At 32.2% G+C, this 23,817-nt stretch overlaps 1 protein-coding gene across 3 annotated transcripts in view; it reads right to left on the bottom strand.

Moving 5' to 3' along the window:
- The window catches only part of LOC127724180 (agrin-like), a 54,943-nt gene that overhangs the window by 19,087 nt on the left and 12,039 nt on the right, over positions 1-23,817 (bottom strand). For all 3 annotated transcript variants that reach the window (XM_052231075.1, XM_052231077.1, XM_052231076.1), the window contains exons 5-14: positions 14,580-14,705; positions 11,020-11,145; positions 10,038-10,163; positions 8,989-9,114; positions 7,690-7,818; positions 5,844-5,969; positions 4,435-4,560; positions 3,301-3,426; positions 1,380-1,505; positions 190-321 (exon numbers count right to left, since the gene is read on the bottom strand). In XM_052231075.1, the coding sequence (XP_052087035.1) occupies positions 190-321; positions 1,380-1,505; positions 3,301-3,426; positions 4,435-4,560; positions 5,844-5,969; positions 7,690-7,818; positions 8,989-9,114; positions 10,038-10,163; positions 11,020-11,145; positions 14,580-14,705 (1,269 nt within the window). The remainder of the gene's footprint in view (positions 1-189; positions 322-1,379; positions 1,506-3,300; positions 3,427-4,434; positions 4,561-5,843; positions 5,970-7,689; positions 7,819-8,988; positions 9,115-10,037; positions 10,164-11,019; positions 11,146-14,579; positions 14,706-23,817) is intronic.

Here is a 23,817-nt window from a genome sequence, read left to right as displayed (position 1 = left end):
TTAAACTGCAGATATTTTTTTCTTGAATATGCATTTAATGATAAATCACAAAACAGTTAATCCCGCGAAACAAACTATATTTCATCAATACATGAAAATTGGTACTCATGAAAATAAATGAATCCACTGTACTTAAAAAAAATGGTCAATAATTTTAATATTTAATTATCTGAATTTTCATTATCTTACTTGCATGCTGCATGGCATTTTGATTTATACGTTATTCCATCATTCCCACACACAGATTTAGTAGCAGGTCCTGCTGGACAACTATCTTCACAAGCACACGGACAACGTTTATTACATCGTATTTTGATATTTCTGAAATAGAAGAATAAAATTCTATTATTTTTAATCATAACTTTAAAATCATAAAAATACGATACACGGAATTTTTTTAAGCTAACAGTTTTTATATATTTTGTGATTTTAAGGGTTTTTTTTTTTTTGTTTGTTTATTTATCAATCTTCTTGCTTAGAAATCAACTACTAAAACATAGGCATTTTGAAGTTTGCACATTTTGACTGAAACAGTAATCTATTTATTCAATCGTGAATACAATCAACATATAGATTTTAAGCTAAACAAGCTGCAGTTTTTTCAGAATCATTTTGTTTCAAAATCACTCAGTATTTTTTTTTTAAATGTAATTTGATCAGTTCAATACTGTTTAAAAAGTTCAACTCATTTTCTATCTATAATTCATTTTCATTCAAGATCTGCTTTCGACAACAATGCCATGAAACGGAAAACTCACAGATAATGAAAGGTCATCAATGATTACAGTAGTCGAGCATTGGTTATGTACCGTTGATGGTGGACTATCGGTCCATCATCAGCTCAGTAGTCAGTAATACGGCCTGATATTATTTATACAAACCTTTCTTAAATTGTCTATTTACAAATTTATAACTTATAAGAAATGACGGTTGTTTCGACTCCCTCAGGCAAAGTTGACCTTCGATGGATTATGCTATTTCTTAGGTTCTTTTTGGTCATATAGCCCTTCACCTGTTTCGGTTCTTATACATCATTGGCTTTTGAATATTTCAGCTTTGAGAGTTCCTGATGAAGGTAAATTCAGATAAGCGCTTCGGACGCATGAAACTTATAAAGGCTGTTTTTATTTTTTAAATCGACATCAAGACCTTTCCTTTGAAAAATTACTGTTTAGGTTTTTTTTTTTATAAACAGTCAAATTTATTATCGAACTGCATAAAAGTTATAAACATCTGAATTTTTGAATGCACAATATCATACTTGAACAATTATACATTGTATATCATTGCTGCTTCGAACTACGAAGAGTATAAATGACAATACAAATCCCCGCAAGGCGTGATTGAAACAATCAGGTCTTATTAATACTAATACTCACTTGCATTTCGCAAGGCATTTGTTTACATATTGTTTTCCGTCAACTCCACAAACGGGTCGGTTAATTTTGGGACACTGGCTTTCACAGGAACACGGACAGCTTCCTGTACACTTAACAGCCACTTTACTAGAAATGTGTTTATGTATGATAATTAATAATTCACTAAAATACAATAATAAAATAAGTAATTTGAATTTTCCTTAATCAGCTTTATTTGAAAGTAATCAAAACGATTTGTTCTCAAACGTTTCATTGTGTGAACGTGAAAATATAACACGGTTATTAAGTTGTTATTAAAGATGTCATATCTAATGTAAAAGACTGTCCATCACAACACAATTTACTATATTAGAGATATAAATCATAAAACGAAACATTCACAACGAGAACATTCACTGAAAGGTCAAAAATGGTTAAAACAGTCGAGCCTTGAAGATAAATCAAAACTTTCCCATTGAAACTATAATGTTCGGTTCTTCTTTTTATCAACAATCAAATGTATGATTGAACTGCATAATAGTTATAAACATATCTGAATTTATTTGATAAACATACTACTACCAATAAACGTCTTTAATACGCAGTTTACATGTAACTTTCGACACAAATAATGTGTCGTTTTGTTAATTTATAGCTGTGATAAAGAGACATTATGTGAGATAAATTAAAAATGCAGAACTTTTAAAACAAATATTCATATGTAGGATTATTGAAAAACAAAAGTAAGAAAATATTGTTGAATCGCAGCGTTTTGGAAATCGTGCAATGAATTAAGGATATCAATTTTAATTCATGTTACATGCACACTACGATTTTGTGCTCTCTTCGTGCTAGTCATTGATTTTTACATTTGTATATACGATAACTATCAAATTACCCATTTTTTCTCATGTCTATAGGATATACCTACGTTATTTAATGTTCGGTTTTTGGGAAGGGGGGATAATATATACTGATTCTAATTGTTTTTAAGTCTTAAGAAAGATTGTTTTGCCAGGCAAATAAGAACACAATAATTCTACATAAGTTCGTTTTATATTGTTAGAAAATATTAATCTGCTTTTTCGCGATAAAAATGTCATGAAACCAGAGAAAAAACGTAGCACCCCTTTTATAAAGTTAATTAATAATAAATTACGTTCCAAGTGACTTTCGTATAAAACACTTAGGGATGACAGGATTGCCAGCAAAACACCCCCGTACGACCGGTCTTTCGTTTGACAATCCTGACACTACTTGGTGTGTTATGCGACAAGAAAAATCTTAAAGTATGCATTATCTATAACATAATTTGACATATTGTTTATATGTATATTTTTGAAGCCCTCGTGTTGCCCTCCAGATTTCCCTTAGTTTATCGTTGTCGTTGGGTTACTGTCTCATTGAAATATTCTCCACATCTCATTTTATTCATATTCTCATAGTTATAAGATATTCAAACATGCATGCATAAACAAAATGCCAAAATAAAAAAAAATCTGAACTTTACCTGACCATAAAAATATCTACTTTCTCATATTTTTACGGACAAAAAACCTAATCCGTAGATTCTGAGAAAATAAGAAATGATTGACTTTCATTTAAAAAAAAACATTAATATATGTGTGTAGAGCGAAAGATACTTTTCACAGCAATCACAGTTAGTCATTGCATTGAATCTACATTTATTTGATAAGAACCAACAGACTTGCGAACAAAACAGCATACCATTGAAAATCCTTATTCGTTTTTTATTTAATAATAAAAAAAACAAAGAAAATCGCCGAAAGCGACTAGGCCGTAAAATAAATAAGAGATTTTCCCATGGTTCCTAAGGTAAATGTTTTACAGTTTCGTATAATTTTTCTCTTCACACTTCAATTGATTAACATATAAAAGAAATACTTCTTAATTTCGTTAGTAAAAAGAAAAAGAAACGTACGCGCACTTGGCATGACATTCCGATGAATACTCCTGTCCATTAGCACCACAAACTGGACTAACCGTCTGTGGACATTGACTTTCACACGAACATGGACATTTCCCTTGACACTGTACATCAACATCACTGAAATATATTTCAAAATATATTTACAGAGGCAATCAACCATATAGATATGTATGCATTAACTGTAGGCTCAACAAATATGCTAATAAACACTTTTAATCATAACGTTTAAGCTATTTGAAAAGGACACTACGAAGATTTGAAGCTAACATATCTTAATATCGTGATAATATTCCTTATTATTTCCTACAGGTTTTGATGTCTTTTTGTTATTTCAATGTTTTAATTTAATTGTTTTTATCTTATTTTAATGTATTGACTGTCTAGTTTAGAAACGAACTTTTAAATTTTATTTAACAGGCATTCCGAATGCTGCACATTGAAAAACTTTTAAATTAAACAGTAATATATTTTTAATCGTGAATGAGCAAACAGAGTCAATATATATATTTTTGAGTTTTAAAAAAATATAAGCTTGTAATCTGAACAAATCTGAAGTTGATGAGGTCTATACATTTTCCCTCAATATATGTTATGACAAATTTACTTTGCTAAGTTCCATGCTTTAATATTTCCACTACCATTTTTGAACTATCATTCGTTTTCATTCAAGATCTGCTTTTGATAACAATGACATGAAACGGAAAATTCACACTCAGAACTGTAACTGGAAGGTGATAAATGGTTAACTGCAGTAGTCAAACCTTCAAGCAAGATCAAGACCTTCCAATTGTATCATCATTGTCAAGATTTTTTATTAACAAGTTTGATATACTGCATAAAATGATAAGCAAGTCTGATTTTTGAATTTGACCTAATTAAAGCTGAAGAATTTTTTTAATTGTAAATAGATAGTACTATTCATTCGCAACAACTATTGCATAAAAGGTTTGATATAGTTAAAACGAATTTTAAAAAAGGACATACATTATTTATTAATTTTAATAAAAACTGTCACATCATTGTTTTGTAACTGGCATATCTGAAGAGTGGAAAGTAGCAGAACAAACTAATGTTAATGTCTCTTGTGTGTTAGGCTGTATACTATATTGTATAAATGACACTTACGCGCATTCAGCATGACATTCAGTTGCATACTCCTGCCCATCAGCACCACATACTGGTTGAATAGTCTGAGGACATTGGCTTTCACACGAACATGGACACTTTCCTGTACATTTTACAGCAACTTTACTGAAAATGTTTGTCATTGTGATAAGAACTGCTCATATATCTCTAGGAACAATCATTCAACTGAAACACGTCGCCTGCTAAGCAACAAATGGATTTAAAACTAGATGTTGATTAACTGTCATACTTTGCATGCAGATAAATATAAATCTTGGGAAGTTGTTCATAACTGATCAGTTTCAGAAAATTTCACATTGAACTTAGTGGAAGGTGATTCGGGACCTAGCAATCTACAATTATTCAAAAAGGTACAAATATTTAAATTGTTGTACAGTCTCCACATCCACGTCTGATATGAAAATCTAACATTTAATCATTTCAAACCTTCGAAGATATTTCAACATGACTAAAACAGAAAATTGAAGGCTTATATATAATGTTAAAAACCTTATTGTTGTATCATAATTCAAAGAAAAATGTTCTTTAAAAATCACGCCAAATTACACATAAAACTTATATTTTTGTAAGTAATACATGCTTCTGATGCATTGTAAATACGGAGTTATTAACCATGTTAAAGTAGGTTCAGCAGACGACGTCTAATTAAAACAAAATGTCGCATGAAGACGAAGCAATAGTATACCTTTGATCTAAAAGTTATTCTATCGTGAGCCTAATTAGATTTGTTTTCATTAAAAGGCGGCAATGCATTTAAAGACATAGTTTATTTGACAGTTGCGCCTTTTTGTTTGAACAGCAAAATGGTAATTAAATTTCCGTCTTTTATTTTTAATCGTCAAAATGTGTGTTGGTAATTTTATCACCTTGGTCTTGTTGTAAGGCGATAAAAATTGATTCTATCATTAAAGGCCCTCAAGCAACTGTCAAGATAAATAATTCATTAAAAGTATAGTTCCGATTGTTACTTGCAAGTATATCATGGAACTAACGTTAATATAGCTTCAACACAAATTGTTTGAATTGTGCCAACATCTGTTTTTCTTTTTTTTTTTTTTTGAATGTTGATTTGTAACATATAAATGTCTTTATTCATATATCATTCTAGCTAAAACTTTTCACATAATGCATGAGAAACAAAGTAATCTGTAAGCAAAGCCAAAACATTTTGATACATGATCTTTAGAATTTGTAATCAATATAGTTTGAACAGAAAACGTACTAACATTTTGCATAGCACGTATTCGCATATACTTTTATATGAGCACAACACAGTAGTTTATTCATTGTTGAGAACCATACGATGTTCTATGGTTGCTTATATCTTTGTCCTTTGTTTTGATGGGGAATTACCTTGAAAACTGTATTGTTATTTATAATCTACTTACGAGCATTTGGCAAAACATGCATTCCTATACTCCTTGTCATTAACTCCGCACACTTTTGGTCCGCTTGGCTTGCAGTTTGTTGTGCAAGGACAGGGACATTTTCCGTTACATTTTACCACAACTTTCCTAGTAAGGAAAAGGTAGTTCGATTTTTTATCCTTGAATGCTTAAGCGCAGTATTTTATTTGGTAACATTTTACTATTAACACCTAGCATAGTTAAAAACACAATTTACTCTATCCCATGGTAAATACTCTATATCCCTTCACGTTGCTCAAGTGTGCACTTTAATAAATACTGATGATTGGTATGTACAAGACGTCGTAGTTTATTACTTTGAATTTGAAATTTAATTGACAGTAATAAAAGAATATTCAGTATAATAAATTAAATAACACATATCTGAGAGGGTGATAGAGCAGATTGTTACCCCTCGAAAAGAAATATTGTCAACCTTGGCTTCGCCTTAGTTGACAAATGTTTTCTCGGGGTAACAATCTGCTCTATCATCCTCTCAGCTATGTGTTATTTGTATAATAACCGGGACTATCAGTGTTATTAATAGTCTAATGTATTAATGAGAGCGTGATAAAGCTGATTGAATCGTTACTCTCAACTTCTAATTGATTGGCAATGTTCAAGTCGTGCAAACAATCTGCACTATCATCCTCATACCAATGTGCTATTTACATATTTATATATAAATTGAAGTGAAGGTCAAAGGTCAAGGTCGTTTTCAAAATTTTGTTTTCGGTCAAACTGTAAATAACGACTTGATGAAATTCTTATACATTTGGTTCGAAGTGTTCCGATGACTTTTTATTTGAGTTTTCTCTCTTTAAATATTTAATACGTTGTTAGGTAGAATAACTTTTTAATAATACCTAATGAAGACTTTGGATCTTTGATCTTTGACCTTGAGTGTGAGGTCAAGATCGAAGGTTGATTTGACGTTCTAGATTTTGATTTATACAAACATAGAGGTTACTTTTGATTAACTAGAAAACTAAAGGAAATTGTTTTTGCATATCAGTTAGAAGTGTATTTTAACCGTGATTATTAACATCTAAGGTGGAAAGACACGCTATTGTTTTCTGAACAATCTGTTTTTAATTTATTCGTAAATTGCAAATGAAAATGATTTAGCACACGTGTATCAACTGTTTTTCAGCCTCCAAAAAAAGGATATTTGTGAAGTAATAAATATATAGCTCTATGTGTCTGAAACATTATGAAAACATCCTTCTATTTGGTTTCTTTCACTTTGTTTTACGTATGGTGTATATAATATACTGTAAACCCAGTAAGTCATTTTATTATTGAGGTCATGGAAATCATTCTATTTCAGATACATTGAGGAAACATGCATATTTGTTGAAACATTTTCAATAATCAAAAAATTAAAAATTAAAGTATAACGGAAATACCGAATTCCACGGTAAATTAATAAAAGTGGGTTGTAAATAAAAACTGACAAAATCAACCAAAGGAACGAGTGAAAAAAGCTGTGGTATTCCGGACTTGGTACAGGGATTTTCCGAAGAAAATGGTTGGTTAAACCTGGTTTTATATATAGCTATACCTTCCACTTGTATGACAGTTGTTTATAGTTCCGTTATATTGACCCAATTGGGTGAGCAACCCAAATAGACATAAAAGGTATTGTGACAATGATTGGGATCCAGCAGCCGGTACTGTGTAAACACTGCATCACTGACATACAACGCAACTGACTTTATAATTCATACAAACATTCAAATAAATGTAACAAAGACGCCAAGAAAAAAAAATTGTTGTTGTTGATAATAAATTTGACAAAATCTGAGCTATCAGTTTATGGTCTTACTTGCATGCCGCATGGCATTTTGATTGATATGTTTTGGCATCCCTCCCACACACTGGACTGGTAGACGATGGTGAACAACTATCTTCACAATTACAAGGACATCGTTTGTTACATAATACTTTGATTTTCCTGCAATATTGGATAAAACGCTTTGATTTAATCGATATAACAGGGTAATAATGAACTATAAGGACAGATGTCAACGCAAAAAAAACCCAAAACTACATTTTGAATGTCGCAAAAATGATAAGTAGATTTAATTCTTGCTCTTATATTATACTACAAAGACATTGAATACATTTAATGTCAGATAATCGTTGTCATTTGTCTAGGATTCGCAATAACTAGACGCCTCAATTTTTTAAAAATGTTTGCAAGGTTTGCACATAGCACATATATATATTCGTATTCAATTTCTTCAACAGGATTAGATTGTACCACTGACACCAAAAGCTTTTTTTTTTTTTTTGTTATTATCATTGTTTTGAGTAACTGAAAGGTAATTTGGATTTTTTTTTAATTGCATAGAAGAAGACGTGTACCCTGTCGACGCAATAGTTCTTGTTCCCCTTGGAGTTCCGGTGATTCCCTTTTTTTTATTTCTACGTTGATTGTTTTCTGACTATATTTCTGATATTTAACCATCGGCACACTACTGTGTCATATACTTACATAAATGAGAGGTAAGTTTTAGTGAGTTTGCAACTCTTTGTCTTACTTCCGAAGGTTTTAAACGGTATGTTGAAGAGGGTAAGATTCAAGTCAATTCGGTGAAGATTTCAAGTATGATGTCAGAGTTTTCAATTTTCTATTGTGCTCTTTTTGGGCCATCAGTTCAAAGTGATAAGGTTTGTTTGAAATTGGAGATCTATCAATGACAAAAACTCTACTGTAGTAGCACTGGGTCGATACCACTGCTGATGTAGTATTAGACCTCGAGGGTATCATCAGCTTAGTAGTCAGTGATTGGGTATGGACATTATTTATAACGTACTATTCTAGAAATAACCTCTGCTGATTAAGAAGACAAAGTTTATTGTAGATATATTTTGCTATTTCTTTTTATGCCCCTTTCATCATATAGCTCTTCACGTTTCAAAGTATTTATACAACTCTGACTTTCAAATGATTAGGTTTAAGCGTTCCTGCTGACGTGAAATACACCAAAGCATTTTGGACGCACGAAATTTATAAAGCGGTTTTTTTCTAATTAATTAGTCTTGTATTGAACATTATGCTGTTGGTGTGTGTAAGCTCATTGAAAACGTTAAACAGCTATGAAAATAGTAAAATACTAACTTGCATTTTGCAACGCATGAATTGACATATGTTTTGGTGTCTACGCCACAAACAGGACTGTATTCTTTGGAACATTTGCATACCTTTGGACAAGGACAGGACTTTCTACATTGTATCTTCTGACCCCTGCATAGATGAACAATATTTTGAGTAATGAATTAGGTATAATAATTATGTTATGCTCATTGCACAACAGTTAAACAGCTTAAAATTACATATAGCAACTTTTAGAACTTCTTAGAATAGCATTATCTTTGTCATTTTGTTCTCAATTTTAAAATTGATTAAGAGAAGTGTTTGAAAGGCAGCAAAACCTCTTAGTTAAATATTGATTTTCTAAAATATCGTTTTATATTCGGAGAATGTTTTGTAATAATTAAAAATGATACGGCTTTTCTTTAAGATTAAGTGTTCCTGATTAAGGTAAATTTATAAAAGTGCTTTTGATCAACGAAATTTGTAGAGAGTTTTTTAATTGAAATTAGCCGAGAAGGAATTCGGAAATTTGCACTCTAACAAACATGAAGTGGAGAATCGTTTCATATATGGAAAATCCTATCGACGGAGTAAAGCAGTGCGCTCTTCATTATTTCTGTATTAAAAATATTAATGCACTTTTGGTAGATAAATAAAAATTCAATAAGCCACTCATTGCTATTCTGAACGATTTTTCAAGTAGGCGTGATTATTTGCACACGGTAAAACCGTTTGTCATCTTACATCATGTGTTACCTTTTTCCGATGCATCAGATGTGACTTTCAACTACGTATTATCTTTTAAAAGATTCTAAAAGCTGGCACATTTGAATAACCAAAACCTTTACGAACATTTTAGAGCTAGAATCACCAAACGATACATTTATGTCACCCCGAGTTTTTTGTTGTATTTGTGTTCCTCTGTCATAAGTTTTAAATGAAGTGTTTTGTGTACTTGTCTTGGTTTTTTTTTTTTTTTCCGTCTTCCGGTTTTTACTATTGTGTTCTCATGTTCTATTTCACTTATGAGGTTTGAATGTCCTATTGGTATCGTCCGCCTCTTGTATACTTACGCACACTTTGCATGGCAGTCTGTAATATATGTAATGCCATCTCCACCACAACTTGGTTTTCCTTTAGGGGGACATTTATTAATACAAGAGCATGGACATTTACCGTGGCAATCAACTTTAACGTTTCTGTAAAAAAAATATACTTTAGAAAAATCAAGAAAAAAAAAACAAGAGAATAAAAGACGTCAAATAAAAAAAAATCTAATTTGAATAATAAGTATCAAACATTTGATGAGATCAATGAACTTTTGTAAATTGCAGATTATTTAAATTTTCTGCGATCAGATGACTATTTTATATAATACATTTTTTACGTTGTTTTGTCAAAAACATGGTAGCATATAATGTTTAATAACGATCTGTGCCTTTTCAGAAACTAAAACTGACTATTCAATGTGTATTACTGTGGATTCATTATTATTCGTGGGATTACTGTTTTCGGTAATTTTGTGGGTGTAGGTAAATTACAAATTTATGCATAATCATGAAATCAAAATATCCACGAAAATAAACATTTTCCTCAATCCACGAAAGTAAATGAATCCACAGTATCGCAGCTGACGACCAAACCTACCTTAAAAAAAAAGTAATAAGTGGATATACTATAAAAATGGACAAAACAAATAGTCAAAAAAATTAAAACGTTCAAAAAATATGCCAGTATTATGACAAAATTCAATTAAAGGCAACTTTATTAAGAAATGGAAAATTTGTTTTAAGCATTTATTAACCGGTTATTTTTGTCTTTTATCCTTCTATTTCTATTACCCAGTTGTGGTTTCAACTTCAAATGAAGGGATACATTGTAGTTTATTAGGAGGCAAACCTTTTTTCCTGTATCATTTCGGGGGCTTTTATAGCTGTCTTTGTGGTATGGATTTTGATCATTGTTGAAGGCCATACGATGACCTATAGGTGTTAACCTCTATTTCATTTGGTCTCTGTTGGAAAGTTGTCTCATATACAATCGGATATTTCTTACTCGCATTTTGCTAAACATTTGTTTCTGTATTGTTTTCCATTTGTTCCACATACTGGGGCTAATGTACGTGGACATGTACATGGCTTCTTACAAGGACAAGAACCCTGACATCGTACTTTGACTTTTCTACAAAATATAATCATTGGACAGACATGTTAAGGATGTTCGCTCCTCTGTTTAACAAGCTTTTTCAAAGACTGTAATACATTAAAAGAATATAAATAAAGGAATTTAAAAAGCAATGAAAAAAATTAAAGGTCCGTGCCCTTCTTTTTGAAATATAATCAATTCAAATTTTGGCGGGAAATGATTTTCTCTAGATTTTTCATACATTTAACATTGGCAACTTTTTTCTTTCAAAAACTATGAAAAATAATAAGGATATTCTAAGATTTCTGAAAATGGCTTTTAAAAATATTTGTAATAAAATTCTGAAAAGAAAAGTAGGGGTTAGCGGGCAAAATATGTATTGGCACTAAAACTAGAGGATTCCGAATATCTGACAAAGAGTCAAAAACAAGGGTAGCGAACGTCCTTAAATGTTTTAATATGATTGTAGAAAAATGAAGTACTGAAAGAAAAGATAAACAAGAACATAAAGTGAAAACCTTCAAGCAACTGTTTAGATTGGGAATTCAAGTATAAGCGTCGTTTACCTTATTTTGATATGGATTGTTGAGGAACATGAGGGAGGGTTTAATTCAAAGTATATAGTCAGAAAATGTTTTTACTATGTGTAACGGTTACGTCAAATCGAACCGACGGCGTGAAATCCTCGTTTGACCAACATATAACTGTACCCATTTTATGTTATGGAACTTGACAGTAATGGGGAACTTTTTCAATTATTTGGAAGTTGGATATAGTTTTTAAAGGAAAACAAAATTCTGTAGTCTGATTTAAAAACAAAAAATAATTTGCTGGGAAAGGGCAAATTTTGAATTTCACTAAGAGATTTTCACACTATAAATCATGTATGACTTGAAGTTTAGATAACTTAAACTTTCTAAATATTGGAAGTACATGTGTGGTCGATCTTTTGATATTTTCAAGAATTATTTGATAATTATGTGTAAATAGACGCTTGATCCGGTTTTAATGATAAAAAAATTATCAAAGATAACAGGCAAATAGTTTTGTACGCCAAACCCAGACGTGTGTTTCGTCTACCAAAGACTCATCAGTGACGCTCGAGTCAGAAAAGTTAAAAGGCACTCTAAAGTTCGAAGTTAAAGAGCATTGAGGACCCAAAATTCCGAAAGGTTTTTTTTTACAAATAAAGCTAAGGTAATCTATTCGTAGGGGTAGAAAATCCTTAGTATTTCGAACAATTCGTGCAACACGTGTAATGGTTGAACAAAAACTACATGTATGATCCTTCCTTCTGATGAAAGATTGCATACCATTCAGCTTAACGTTATTTTAAAGCATATCATAGAAAAGCAAAATTTATAATGCTGTAAAACTAAAATGATTTCAGGTAGTAAGGGTCAAATCAAATTTGCAACCAATGTTATCATAAACTAATTAATTCAAACTGTCTTAACTTATTCAAAACTTATCAATGTATTATCTCAAAGAAGGACAAGATTCATTTATTAATTCTACAAGTATTTAACTTTATCACGAACTATATAACATGAATAGCACGAGAGTTGTGACAAGTGAAACAAGAACTAGCCTTTCGGAGCATCTGTGTTTCTCCTGGGTAAAGTTGATACGTAGTTCGTGTTACCCATTCATTAGTGTTATGTGTCGTATTTTGTAAACGCGTGATTGCCTTTTCGATTTGTTTCTCCTTCGACATTGGTGTTTTCTGTCTTATGACTGGTTTTTTTTCTTGTTCCTTTGCATCTTTTTGATTTTGTCTATGCGTAGGACATTATAAAATGCACTCACTTTAAAAGAAAATTTCGAACAAGAACAAATGTCCATTGGCGACAATGCCCAGCTCTGACTATTCTATGTCCATATTTATTGAACCGTGATCAGGGTAAAAATCGTAATTTTGAACGTTCGCATCAGAATAGACATGCGTACTGTTTCAAGTTAATTGGACCACACCTCATGATGAATTTCCTAAACCAAAAAAAAATCAACCTGATACGGGAAGGGTTTAAGAGACGGAATGGCGCATAGACCAGACAATATATTGTTCCACTATTATCGTAAGTAAGGCATGAAAATAGTTACCAATTGTTAACAAAGGATCGACCAGGGTTTAGGATTCTAAACATCACCTATCCGGCAGTAAAACTCGCGAGGGACGTCTGTTTTGATGTGCAGGATGTATAAATAAGCATCCATGTCAGGGCGAAACGGTAATGTTAATGTGAAACCCGATGTCTGTTAAAGGGAGGGTACCATGCTCTTTGCACATAAAATTAACTGTTTCAACAACTTTTTGATTTTTTTTTTGTATGTGGCTTTGTTGCAAGGCTACGGTTCGGTCCTTATCAAACATACCCTCATTTTCTAGTGACGGTTCATATCTTCGACCCTTAGTCCTGGTCATTTCACTTTTCAGAACCTACATATGTACCTATTAGATTTATTGTTTATTTGTATTCGTTCTATGTATGCTGCTGGACAATAGGTAAACAACAATGAATAATCAATCATACAAGCTACTTTCTGGAATATCGCAGACTGTCATATTGAAGTGTAGGGTTATACTAGTTTATTGCGGCGCATTAAACCTCAAAACTAAAACCAGTATGACAGTCATTTTTAGTTTCAATCAGTCTTTGCATAGTGAAGCTAAAATACTTAAACATACCGGTTTATCTGTATTAATAAGTCCTCCTAAGCAATGCACTAGAAATTATTACATGTACAAAAAATGGAATTTAAAAAGCAATAAAAAAAATTAAAGGTCCGTGCCCTTCTTTTTGAAATATAATCAATTCAAATTTTGGCGGGAAATGATTTTCTCTAGATTTTTCATACATTTAACATTGACAACTTTTTCTTTCAAAAACTATGAAAAATAACAAGGATATTCTAAGATTTCTGAAAATGGCTTTTAAAAATATTTGTAATAAAATTCTGAAAAGAAAAGTAGGGGTTAGCCGGCAAAATTTGTATTGGCACTAAAACTAGAGGATTCCGAATATCTGACAAAAAGTCAAAAACAAGGGTAGCGAACATCCTTAAATGTTTTAATATGATTGTAGAAAAATGAAGTACTGAAAGAAAAGATAAACAAGAACATAAAGTGAAAACCTTCCATCAACTGTTTAGATTGGGAATTCAAGTATGACAGTCATTTCTAGTTTCAATCAGTCTTTGCATAGTGAAGCTAAAATACTTAAACATACCGGTTTATCTGTATTAATAAGTCCTCCTAAGCAATGCACTAGAAATTATTACATGTACAAAAAAATGGCCGCTGTTTAGTACATATATAATCATATATTTCTTTTCCGTTTCTTATATATGTCCACAATACTTCGGTTTTCAAAAATTAAACTAAGTTCACTTGTTACAGTTTCATTTTTTATAATCCCCTTTTTGATGTAAATTTAGATTCGTATTCCGTATATTAGTTAACAACTTACTTGCATTTTGCTGTGCATTCATTGCTATAGGTATTGCCATCCACTCCGCAAACTGGTTTGAAAATTTTAGTACAAATGCAAGGTTTTACACATGGGCATTTTCTGTTGCATTTTACTTTTACTTTCCTGAGAAAAGACAAAGCAATTGCATATTGGTAGACATATTTACATCATTGTCCTTTGCTAAAAATACAGTAGTTTATATGTTGCATGGCCATGATCCTAAAATTTTAAGTGTTTGTTTAGGGGTAAAATACTGCACACATTGCATTTACCTAAAGATATAAAAAAGTTTCACAAATATGTATTGTAAAGAGAAAAGGGTAATAAGTCAATTTAACAACAACCCAACAATGAGAAAAACAAAATCATCTAATTAACTTTATACGGTTATCAATAATAAACATGTGTCTATACAATATGCCAAGCTATAAATCCATCATAGCCTATACCATAATCTTGTAATAATATGCTGAGAGTCTACATTTTAAATTATTGATCACGGTCATATTTCATTTGGTACTTTGCAGAGCGTATTATTAGAACTGAGATGTATTGTTAATTTGTTCTCGTCCAGAATATACATCAAATATTTGCAACTTGACTTTAAGCAAAGAACAATCAATCCTACAAGTAAAATAATAAAAATACCGAACTCCAAAGGAAATTCAAATCGGAAAGTCCCTTACCAAATGGCCAAATCAAAAGCTCAAACACATCAAACGAATGGATAACAACTGTCAGATATAAAGGCAACAGTAGTATACCGCTGTTCGAAACTCATAAATCGATAGAGATAAAAACAAATCCGGGTTACAAACTAAAACTGAGGGAAACGCATCAAATATAAGAGGAGAATAACGTATCAACTATAAGAGGAGAACAACGACACAATATTCCTGAATTGGTGCAGGCATTTCCTTATGTAAAAAATGGTGAATTAAACCTGGTTTTATAGCTAGCTAAACCTCTCACTTGTATGATAGTCGCATAAAATTCCATTATATTGACAACAATGTGTAAAAAAAGACATAATAGGCAAACATGTCAAAAATAGGGGTACAGCAGTCAACATTGTGTTATAATCTTAACCACTATAAAAACAACCAAATATGTCAACAAAGAAAAACAAAATGGCATTAAGACAAAGCACATAAGCAAAAATGAAAAAGAAGAGTACAAAAAATGACCACAGCACAATAACACATTGGTGGGATGCATAAGTACCGAGACACGCCAAAAAGATATTACCAAAAAAAAAGACCAAACAGTAAAGGTTTATAATTTACAAAGACAAATAAAAGAACACTATAACACGTAATTAAGATGATCAACAACGTCAGTACCTAGAATCTATACTTCAAGACCATCATGTATTATTTGTGAAGTTGATACGGAATACTTATCAACAAAGTCCTTCTACGCTATTGGAGTCATTGAAAATAAGAATAATTGTCACTGTTCAGTATCACATATGACTCTTATATATTTCCATAGTAATATCAAAAATTGTATAAAGTGAATGTTATTTGTAGGGTTTTACTTATTTTAATCACCACTCTCATTTAACAATGATTAAGATCATAATAGTTTTCTGAATATCAGTTGACATCTTACTTGCATTTTGCTTTGCATGAGTTGCCGTAGGTTTTCCCATCCACACCTCAAACTAAACGTTTTTTTCTTCTACATTTGCAAAATTTTTTGCATGGACACCTCTTGTAGCATTTTATCTTTATGTTCCTTAAGACGACAAAACACAAATGACATTTGGAGGTCAATATACGGTTATCAACATTAGACTGGTGTCTAAACATTATGCCAAGCTCCAAATCATCCCTTGTCTAGAAATGTTTTGAATCAACTTAACACATTATATGCTTATTATGAAATAAGGAGATTTGGTATGATTAGCAATGAGATAACGTTCACCTGAGATCAAATAACATTAGAAGTTAGCAAGTATTGCCCATACCGCATAGCAAGCGATAAAAGGCCCCGACATAACAAAGCATTAAACAATTCAAACGAGGAAACAAACGGCCTAATTCAGGTACAAAACAACAAAGGAAAACAGATATGATATTTTATTACCTGTACCAAGTCAGAAATATGACTGTTGTTTTACATTTGCAATCGTTGCAGCTTTTGTTTTGCCATTTAAAAAGGGACTTTCCGTTTTGAATTTTCCTTGTAGTTCGGTATTTTTGTTATTTTACTTTTTATACACCAACAAACGACAACCACTTAATTACAGACTTGGGACAGGAATACAGAATTCTGCGCGGTAAAACATTGTTTGGGGTCCCGAAGCATCCCCTGACCTGGAACAGGGGTGCATAAGTGCAAACTATAAAAATAAGCTGAAAAGGGCTTGAATATAACTGGTATCATTATCTGTTGTATGTTCATAAGACTGCGGTTATCAAAAAGTAAATTAAGTGCACGTTTTTATAGTTTCACGTATTACAATCATCTCATTAGTTTTAGCTTATAATAGTTTCCTATATATCAGTTGACAACTAACTTGCATTCAGCTATGCATTTATTGTTAACGGTATTATTAACATCCACACTGCAACTGATTTGAAAACGTTAGTACATATGTAAGGTTTTTTTACATGGATAATGACTTTTGCAATTTACTTGTATTTCACGAGAAAAATCAAAAAGTGTGTTTACTTGTTTCATCAAAAGCATCTTTTTTAAATGTTATGTTGACTAAACCATAATGCTCTCCGAGCAAAATAAAATAATATAAATGCAGGTTGGTCATGATGTTTCTATTTGATTGTTTAGGTGTAATACTGAACAGCTTGCGTCACCCTCGATATAAAATAGCATGACATATTTGTATGAAAGCAAAAAAGGGGAAATAAGCCAATGGAGTAGCAATACAGCATAATGAGGAGAAACAAATATACACCTGGAGGTTAATATACCGTAATCAACAATAGACATATGTATATACTACTAGTCAAGATCTACATCCACACGAGTCTAGAAACGTTTGAATCAAATAAATGTTTACGTGTATATCCTTAAGTTTGTTTGAATACGCCTGCGATAGTTTGGTTATATTAAATGTGTTCTTTCTACGTTAAAGATAATTTGTGGTCTCTTTTAGTTGTCCTGGATATACATAAAATATTCATCATTGGATATTAAGCAATTAACAATCAATCGTCTTTTTGATACGTCTTTTCAAAGGACACTGATTTTATAAAATAACCGCATATTAAGGATGGCATTTAGTGTAAATTCATTGTCACTTTCCAAACAGTTAAATTCATTTTAAAATTACTTTCTGGTGTTACGATTTTTTTAATCATGTTGTTGGGTTGCTTTCTTATGGACGTAAACTCCATATCCTCTGTTATTTACACATGTTACATATCAGCTTTCTCGGAACCATTTTGTTTACATAAAACAATATATTTGTAATTAAATTACAAAAGAGGAGGTATGATACGATCCATGATTATTTGTAATTGGACATTTATCAATGAACAGTCAATCATACAAGATACTTTTGGGAATAAATCACAGACTGTCATATTTAAGTGTAGGTTAAAAGCAATTTTTTTACGAAGCATCAAACACCAAACCAACCGTTATGACAATCTTTTCTGGCTTTGATTAGTCTATGCATTGTGGAGTTACAGTTCCCAATTAGGCCGACGTGACTGTAAAAGTCATTCAACGTCATTTGAATCATTACACTTACAAATAATGGCCACTATTCAGTATCACATATGACTGTTCCCCGACTCTAATATATTTCCATAGTAACATGATTATCAAAACATTGATTAAGTGTACGTTATGGTTATGGTTTCACCTATCTTAATCATCACTATAATTTAAGTATATAATTGTTTTTCTGAATACCAGTTGACATCTTACTTGCATTTTGCTTTGCACGAATTGCGATAGGTTTTACCATCTACTCCGCAAACTAATCTTTTAATTCTTCTACATTTACAAGATTTCTTGCATGGACACCTCTTCTTGCATTTTACCTTTATTTTCCTTAGGACGACAAAAAACTAAAGATATTTAGAGGTCATTATACGGTTATCAACATTAGGCAGGTGTCTAAACACTATTCCAAGCTCAAAATCCAACCAAGTCTTGAAACGATTTGAATCAACTTAACATACTATTTGCTTAATAATAAAATAAGGAGATTTGGTATGATTTGCAATGGGACCTTCTCAAAAGACAAGAGGCAAATGATTGGACATTTATCAATGAACAGTCAATCATACAAGATATTTTTGGGAATAAATCACAGACTGTCATATTTAAGTGTAGGTTAAAAGCAATTTTTTTAAGAAGCATCAAACACCAAACCAACCGTTATGACAATCTTTTCTGGCTTTGATTAGTCTATGCATTGTGGAGTTACAGTTCCCAATCAGGCCGACGTGACTGTAAAAGTCATTCAACGTCATTTGAATCATTACATATACCATTAATGGCCACTATTCAGTATCACATATGACTGTTCCCCGACTCTAATATATTTCCATAGTAACATGATTATCAAAACATTGATTAAGTGTACGTTATGATTATGGTTTCACTTATCTTAATCATCACTATAATTTAAGTGTATAATTGTTTTTCTGAATACCAGTTGACATCTTACTTGCATTTTGCTTTGCACGAATTGCGATAGGTTTTACCATCCACTCCGCAAACTAATCTTTTAATTCTTCTACATTTACAAGATTTCTTGCATGGACACCTCTTCTTGCATTTTACCTTTATTTTCCTTAGGACGACAAAAAACTAAAGATATTTGGAGGTCATTATACGGTTATCAACATTAGGCAGGTGTCTAAACACTATTCCAAGCTCAAAATCCGACCAAGTCTTGAAACGATTTGAATCAACTTAACATACTATTTGCTTAATAATAAATAAGGAGATTTGGTATGATTTGCAATGGGACCTTCTCAAAAGACAAGAGGAAAATGATTTATAAATTAGCAAGTACAGGTCATACCGGATAGCAAGCAGGGGCGTAGCTGGACTTTAAGAAAGTGCAATCCTAACGAACGCCGAGCAAAGCGAGGCGAAAATTTTTTTTGGACCATTTTATGCAGAAAATGATAACTTTTTTCGGGCATTTTCCCGGTATGCCATGCTTATAAAATTCACATCACATTCACGCCCGAACTCCTATTTTGTGAATACTTGTGGACTTTATAGTGATTCGGCAAGGGAGGAGGCTATGGACCGCTCAAAGTCCCCAGCTGGTCCTTGATAGCATCCTAGTCGGGGATTCAGGGCAGCACCGTAGACGGTGGTCCAGGGAAGCGAATCCCCATGAAGCTCCGGGCATATGAGTAATTACAGTGACTGCTTTGAACATGAAAAATACCCTATCTGTTTCTAACTATACCATATTTTCATGAAACGATAGTAAAAGTCTAGTGAGTTCCGTAATTTGCTGCTTATATTATTAACATGGTTATTTTCAAATATAAAAAAAAAAATTATAAAACGGGAAGATCAGGAAGCGTTAATCAATGGACAATTGACAAACCTGGGAACAGATAAGACACAAAAGGAGAAACAAAAACATTCAACATTGAAAACTAAATACAGATGAAAAACACGGACCCAGAAAACAATGTGGCGACCTCCGCTGCTCCGGCCAAAAGGGTAAGCAGTTCCTGCTTCTTGCAAGACACCCGTAGTGTGTCTCACGAAGGTCATTCTCAAATCAAAGGAGAGGTTTCTACGACAACGGTAGAAGGTCATTTGGGACACAGATACCCCAGGTGAATCAATAGTCTTTTTGGACGAACGGACAATGGGAATACAAAATCTAACGGCCACTTTAAGTCTTGACTTATAAGTAAGGGATATAAATCTAAGATGTTTTCAAGGTGATTGTATTGAGCCTGTATTATTAAATGTTAATACTGCATGTAAGACTTAAATTATAGTTAATATCGAAAGTCCATATATCTATTTTTTGCCAAGGCAAATGATCGCAGAACTCTCTCGGTTTTAATATCCATTTCTTTGTGAACATGTATGAGCGCCAACGAAGATAGTCTGTCCTGTACCATGGTTGAACGGAGATAAGTTTTCGGTCGCCTTAATGCACTAAATGACCGTTCAGTAGTTGATGTAGTTACTGGCATTGTAATTAGAATTGAGAAGATTGCGAATATTGAAGGATATATAGTTCCTTATTAGTCACTGCTACAGACGACATCAAAGATTTGAGCTTTAAACACCGCCCGACACGATAATCTATAATGACTAAAGACTATCCGTAATTCAATTTCAGAATTATTTTTTTTTTTTTGGTGAAAAAAATGTGCAAGCAAATAATTTTTTGCGTAAAGGCAGCTACGCGCCTGCCCCAAAGCTATAAAAGTCCCCAGCACACAAAGCGTAAAAGCATTTCAAACGAGGAAACCAACGACCTGATTTAGGTACATAAAAAACGAAAAAACAAATATTATATACACCAACGACAAGCAAATAATTACAGGCTCCTGACTCCGGATAGGAATACAGAATGCATCCCGAAGAATCCCCTAACAGGGTTGTAACAGCACAACATATATAAGAACAAACTATAAAAATCAGCTGAAAAAGGCTGAAATATGACTGTTATCTCTGTCTTTTGCATGTCCATAATAGTACAGTTATCAAAAAGTAAATTAAATGCAAGTTTTTATAGTTTCACATATTTCCATCACTTCAGTATTTTGAGTTTAGAATAGTTTTCCATATATCAGTTGACAACTAACTTGCATTCATTGCTATAGGTATTGCCATCCAAACTGCAAACTGATTAAGAAATTTAATTACTATATAAAGTTTTTCACATGGACATTGACAGTCGCAGTTTACTTTTATTTTCTCGAGGAAAATCAAACCGTGTGTATATTTTTCAAATACAACATCTCTATTGTATGACATGTTCATTTATCAGACTAAACTATAATGCTTTCTTTGCAAAAAATAAATCAATATAGATGCAGGTTTGGCATGATCTCTCTGTTTGATTGCTTAGTTGTAATACTGAACATCTTGCGTCTGCCTCAATATAAAATAGCATCGCAAAATGGTATGAAAGCAAATAAGGGGAATCAGTCAATGAAGCAGCAACACATCAAAATGACGAAAAACCAAAATACATCTGGAGCTTAATATACGGTAATCACAATAGACATATGTATATATTACATGTAGAAACGTTTGAATCAAATTAATGTTTACATGTAAAAGCTTAAGTTTGTTTGAATACGCTTGCAATTGTTCAGTTCTGTAAATTGTGCCTTTTTCTTTGTTAAAAATGGTATTTTGTCTCGTTTTAGTTATCCTGGATATACATGATATATTTCCCATTGGACATTAGGCTAATAACCAATCAATCGCCTTTTCATACGACACTTCTTAGGAGAAAGATTGTATAAAGTAACCACATATTTGAGATGACATTAATTGCAAATGCATTGGCCACCTTTAAAAGATTAAGATTATTTTCAAAATTAATTTCTGATATGGTTATGATTTTTTTAACCGTGTTTTGGGGTTGCCTTATCATCAACGTATGCTCCAGATACCCTATTATTTAAACATCTCACATGTCAGCTTTCTTGATACCATTTTGTACACATAAAACAATATATTTGTAATAAAAATATAAAAGAGAAGGTATGATCAGATCCAGGATTATTTGTAACTGGACATTTAGTAATGAACTGTCAATTTAACAAGATATTTTCTGGAATATATCACAGACTAACATATTAAAGTGTTGGTTCGAAACAGTTGTTTACGGCGCATCAAACACCGAACCAACCAGTATGATAATTATTTTTAGTTTCGATCAGACTATGCAGTGTGGAGGTACAGTTCCCAATAAGACCGACATGGCTGAATTCATAAATCCTTCAAAGCCATTGAAATTAATACATGTACAAATAATAGTTACTGTTCAGTATCATTTATGACTGTTCCCTGTCTCAAGTATATTTCTATAGTAAAATGGTAATCAGAAGTTTGATTCAGTGTACGTTATTTCTATAGTTTCACTTATTTATTCATCACTTTAATTTCAGTGCACAATTGCTTCCTGAATATCAGTTGACATCTTACTTGCATTTTGCTGAGCATGGATTGCGATAGGTTTTACCATCCGCTCCGCAAACTAATCTTTTAATTCTTCTACATTTGCAAGATTTTTTGCATGGACACCTCTTGTTGCATGTAACCTTTTTTTTCCTTAAGACGACAAAAAAAATAAACTAAAGACATTTGGAGGTCAATATACGGTTATCAACATTAGCCAGGTGTTTAAACAATATGCCAAGCTCAAAATCCACCCGTGCCTAGAAACGTTTTGAATTAACTTCATAGTATATGCTTAATACGAATAAAGGAGATTTGGTATGATTGGTAATGAGACAACATTCACCTGATACCAAATGACATTAAAATTCAGCAATTACGGGCCATACCACATAGCAAGTTATAAAAAGCCCCGACACAACAAAGCGTTTAAACAATTTAAACAAGGAACCCAACGGCATTATTAACGTACAAAATAACAAAAGAAAAACAAATATGATATAACAAACAACAACCACTTTATTGAAGGCGCCCGACTTAGGACAGGAATACAGAATGATTCTGGGTTGAACATTGTTTTGCGCCCTGAAGCATCCCCTAACCTGGAATAGTGTTGTAATTGGACAACATAAAGACAAACTATAGAAAGCAGCTTAAAAGGGCTAAAATATGACTGTTACCTTTATATTTTGTATGTCCACAGTTATCAAAATGCAAATTAAATGCACGTTTTTATAATTTCACGTATTTCCATCACCTCAGTATTTTGAGTTAAGAATATCTTTCCATATGTCAGCTGACAACTAACTTGCATTTAGCTGTGCATTCATTGCTATAGGTATTACCATCAAAACTGCAAACTTATTAGGAAATTTAAGTACATATATAAGATTTATCACATGGACATTGACTGTTGCAATTTACTTTTATTCCGCGAGGAAAAACAAACCGTGTGGATATTTGTTTAAATAAAACATCTCTATTTTATGAAATGTTGATTTATCAAACTAAACTATAATGCTTTCTTTGCCAAAAAAAAAAACAATATATATTCAGGACGGTCATGATCCCTCTGTTTGATTGCTTAGGTGTAATAATGAACATCTTGTGTACGCCCAATATAAAACAG

The sequence above is a fragment of the Mytilus californianus genome, unplaced genomic scaffold (assembly GCF_021869535.1).
Source record: "Mytilus californianus isolate M0D057914Y unplaced genomic scaffold, xbMytCali1.0.p SCAF_14, whole genome shotgun sequence".
Taxonomy (NCBI): domain Eukaryota; kingdom Metazoa; phylum Mollusca; class Bivalvia; order Mytilida; family Mytilidae; genus Mytilus; species Mytilus californianus.
This window is presented reverse-complemented; position numbering and strand designations above follow the sequence as displayed.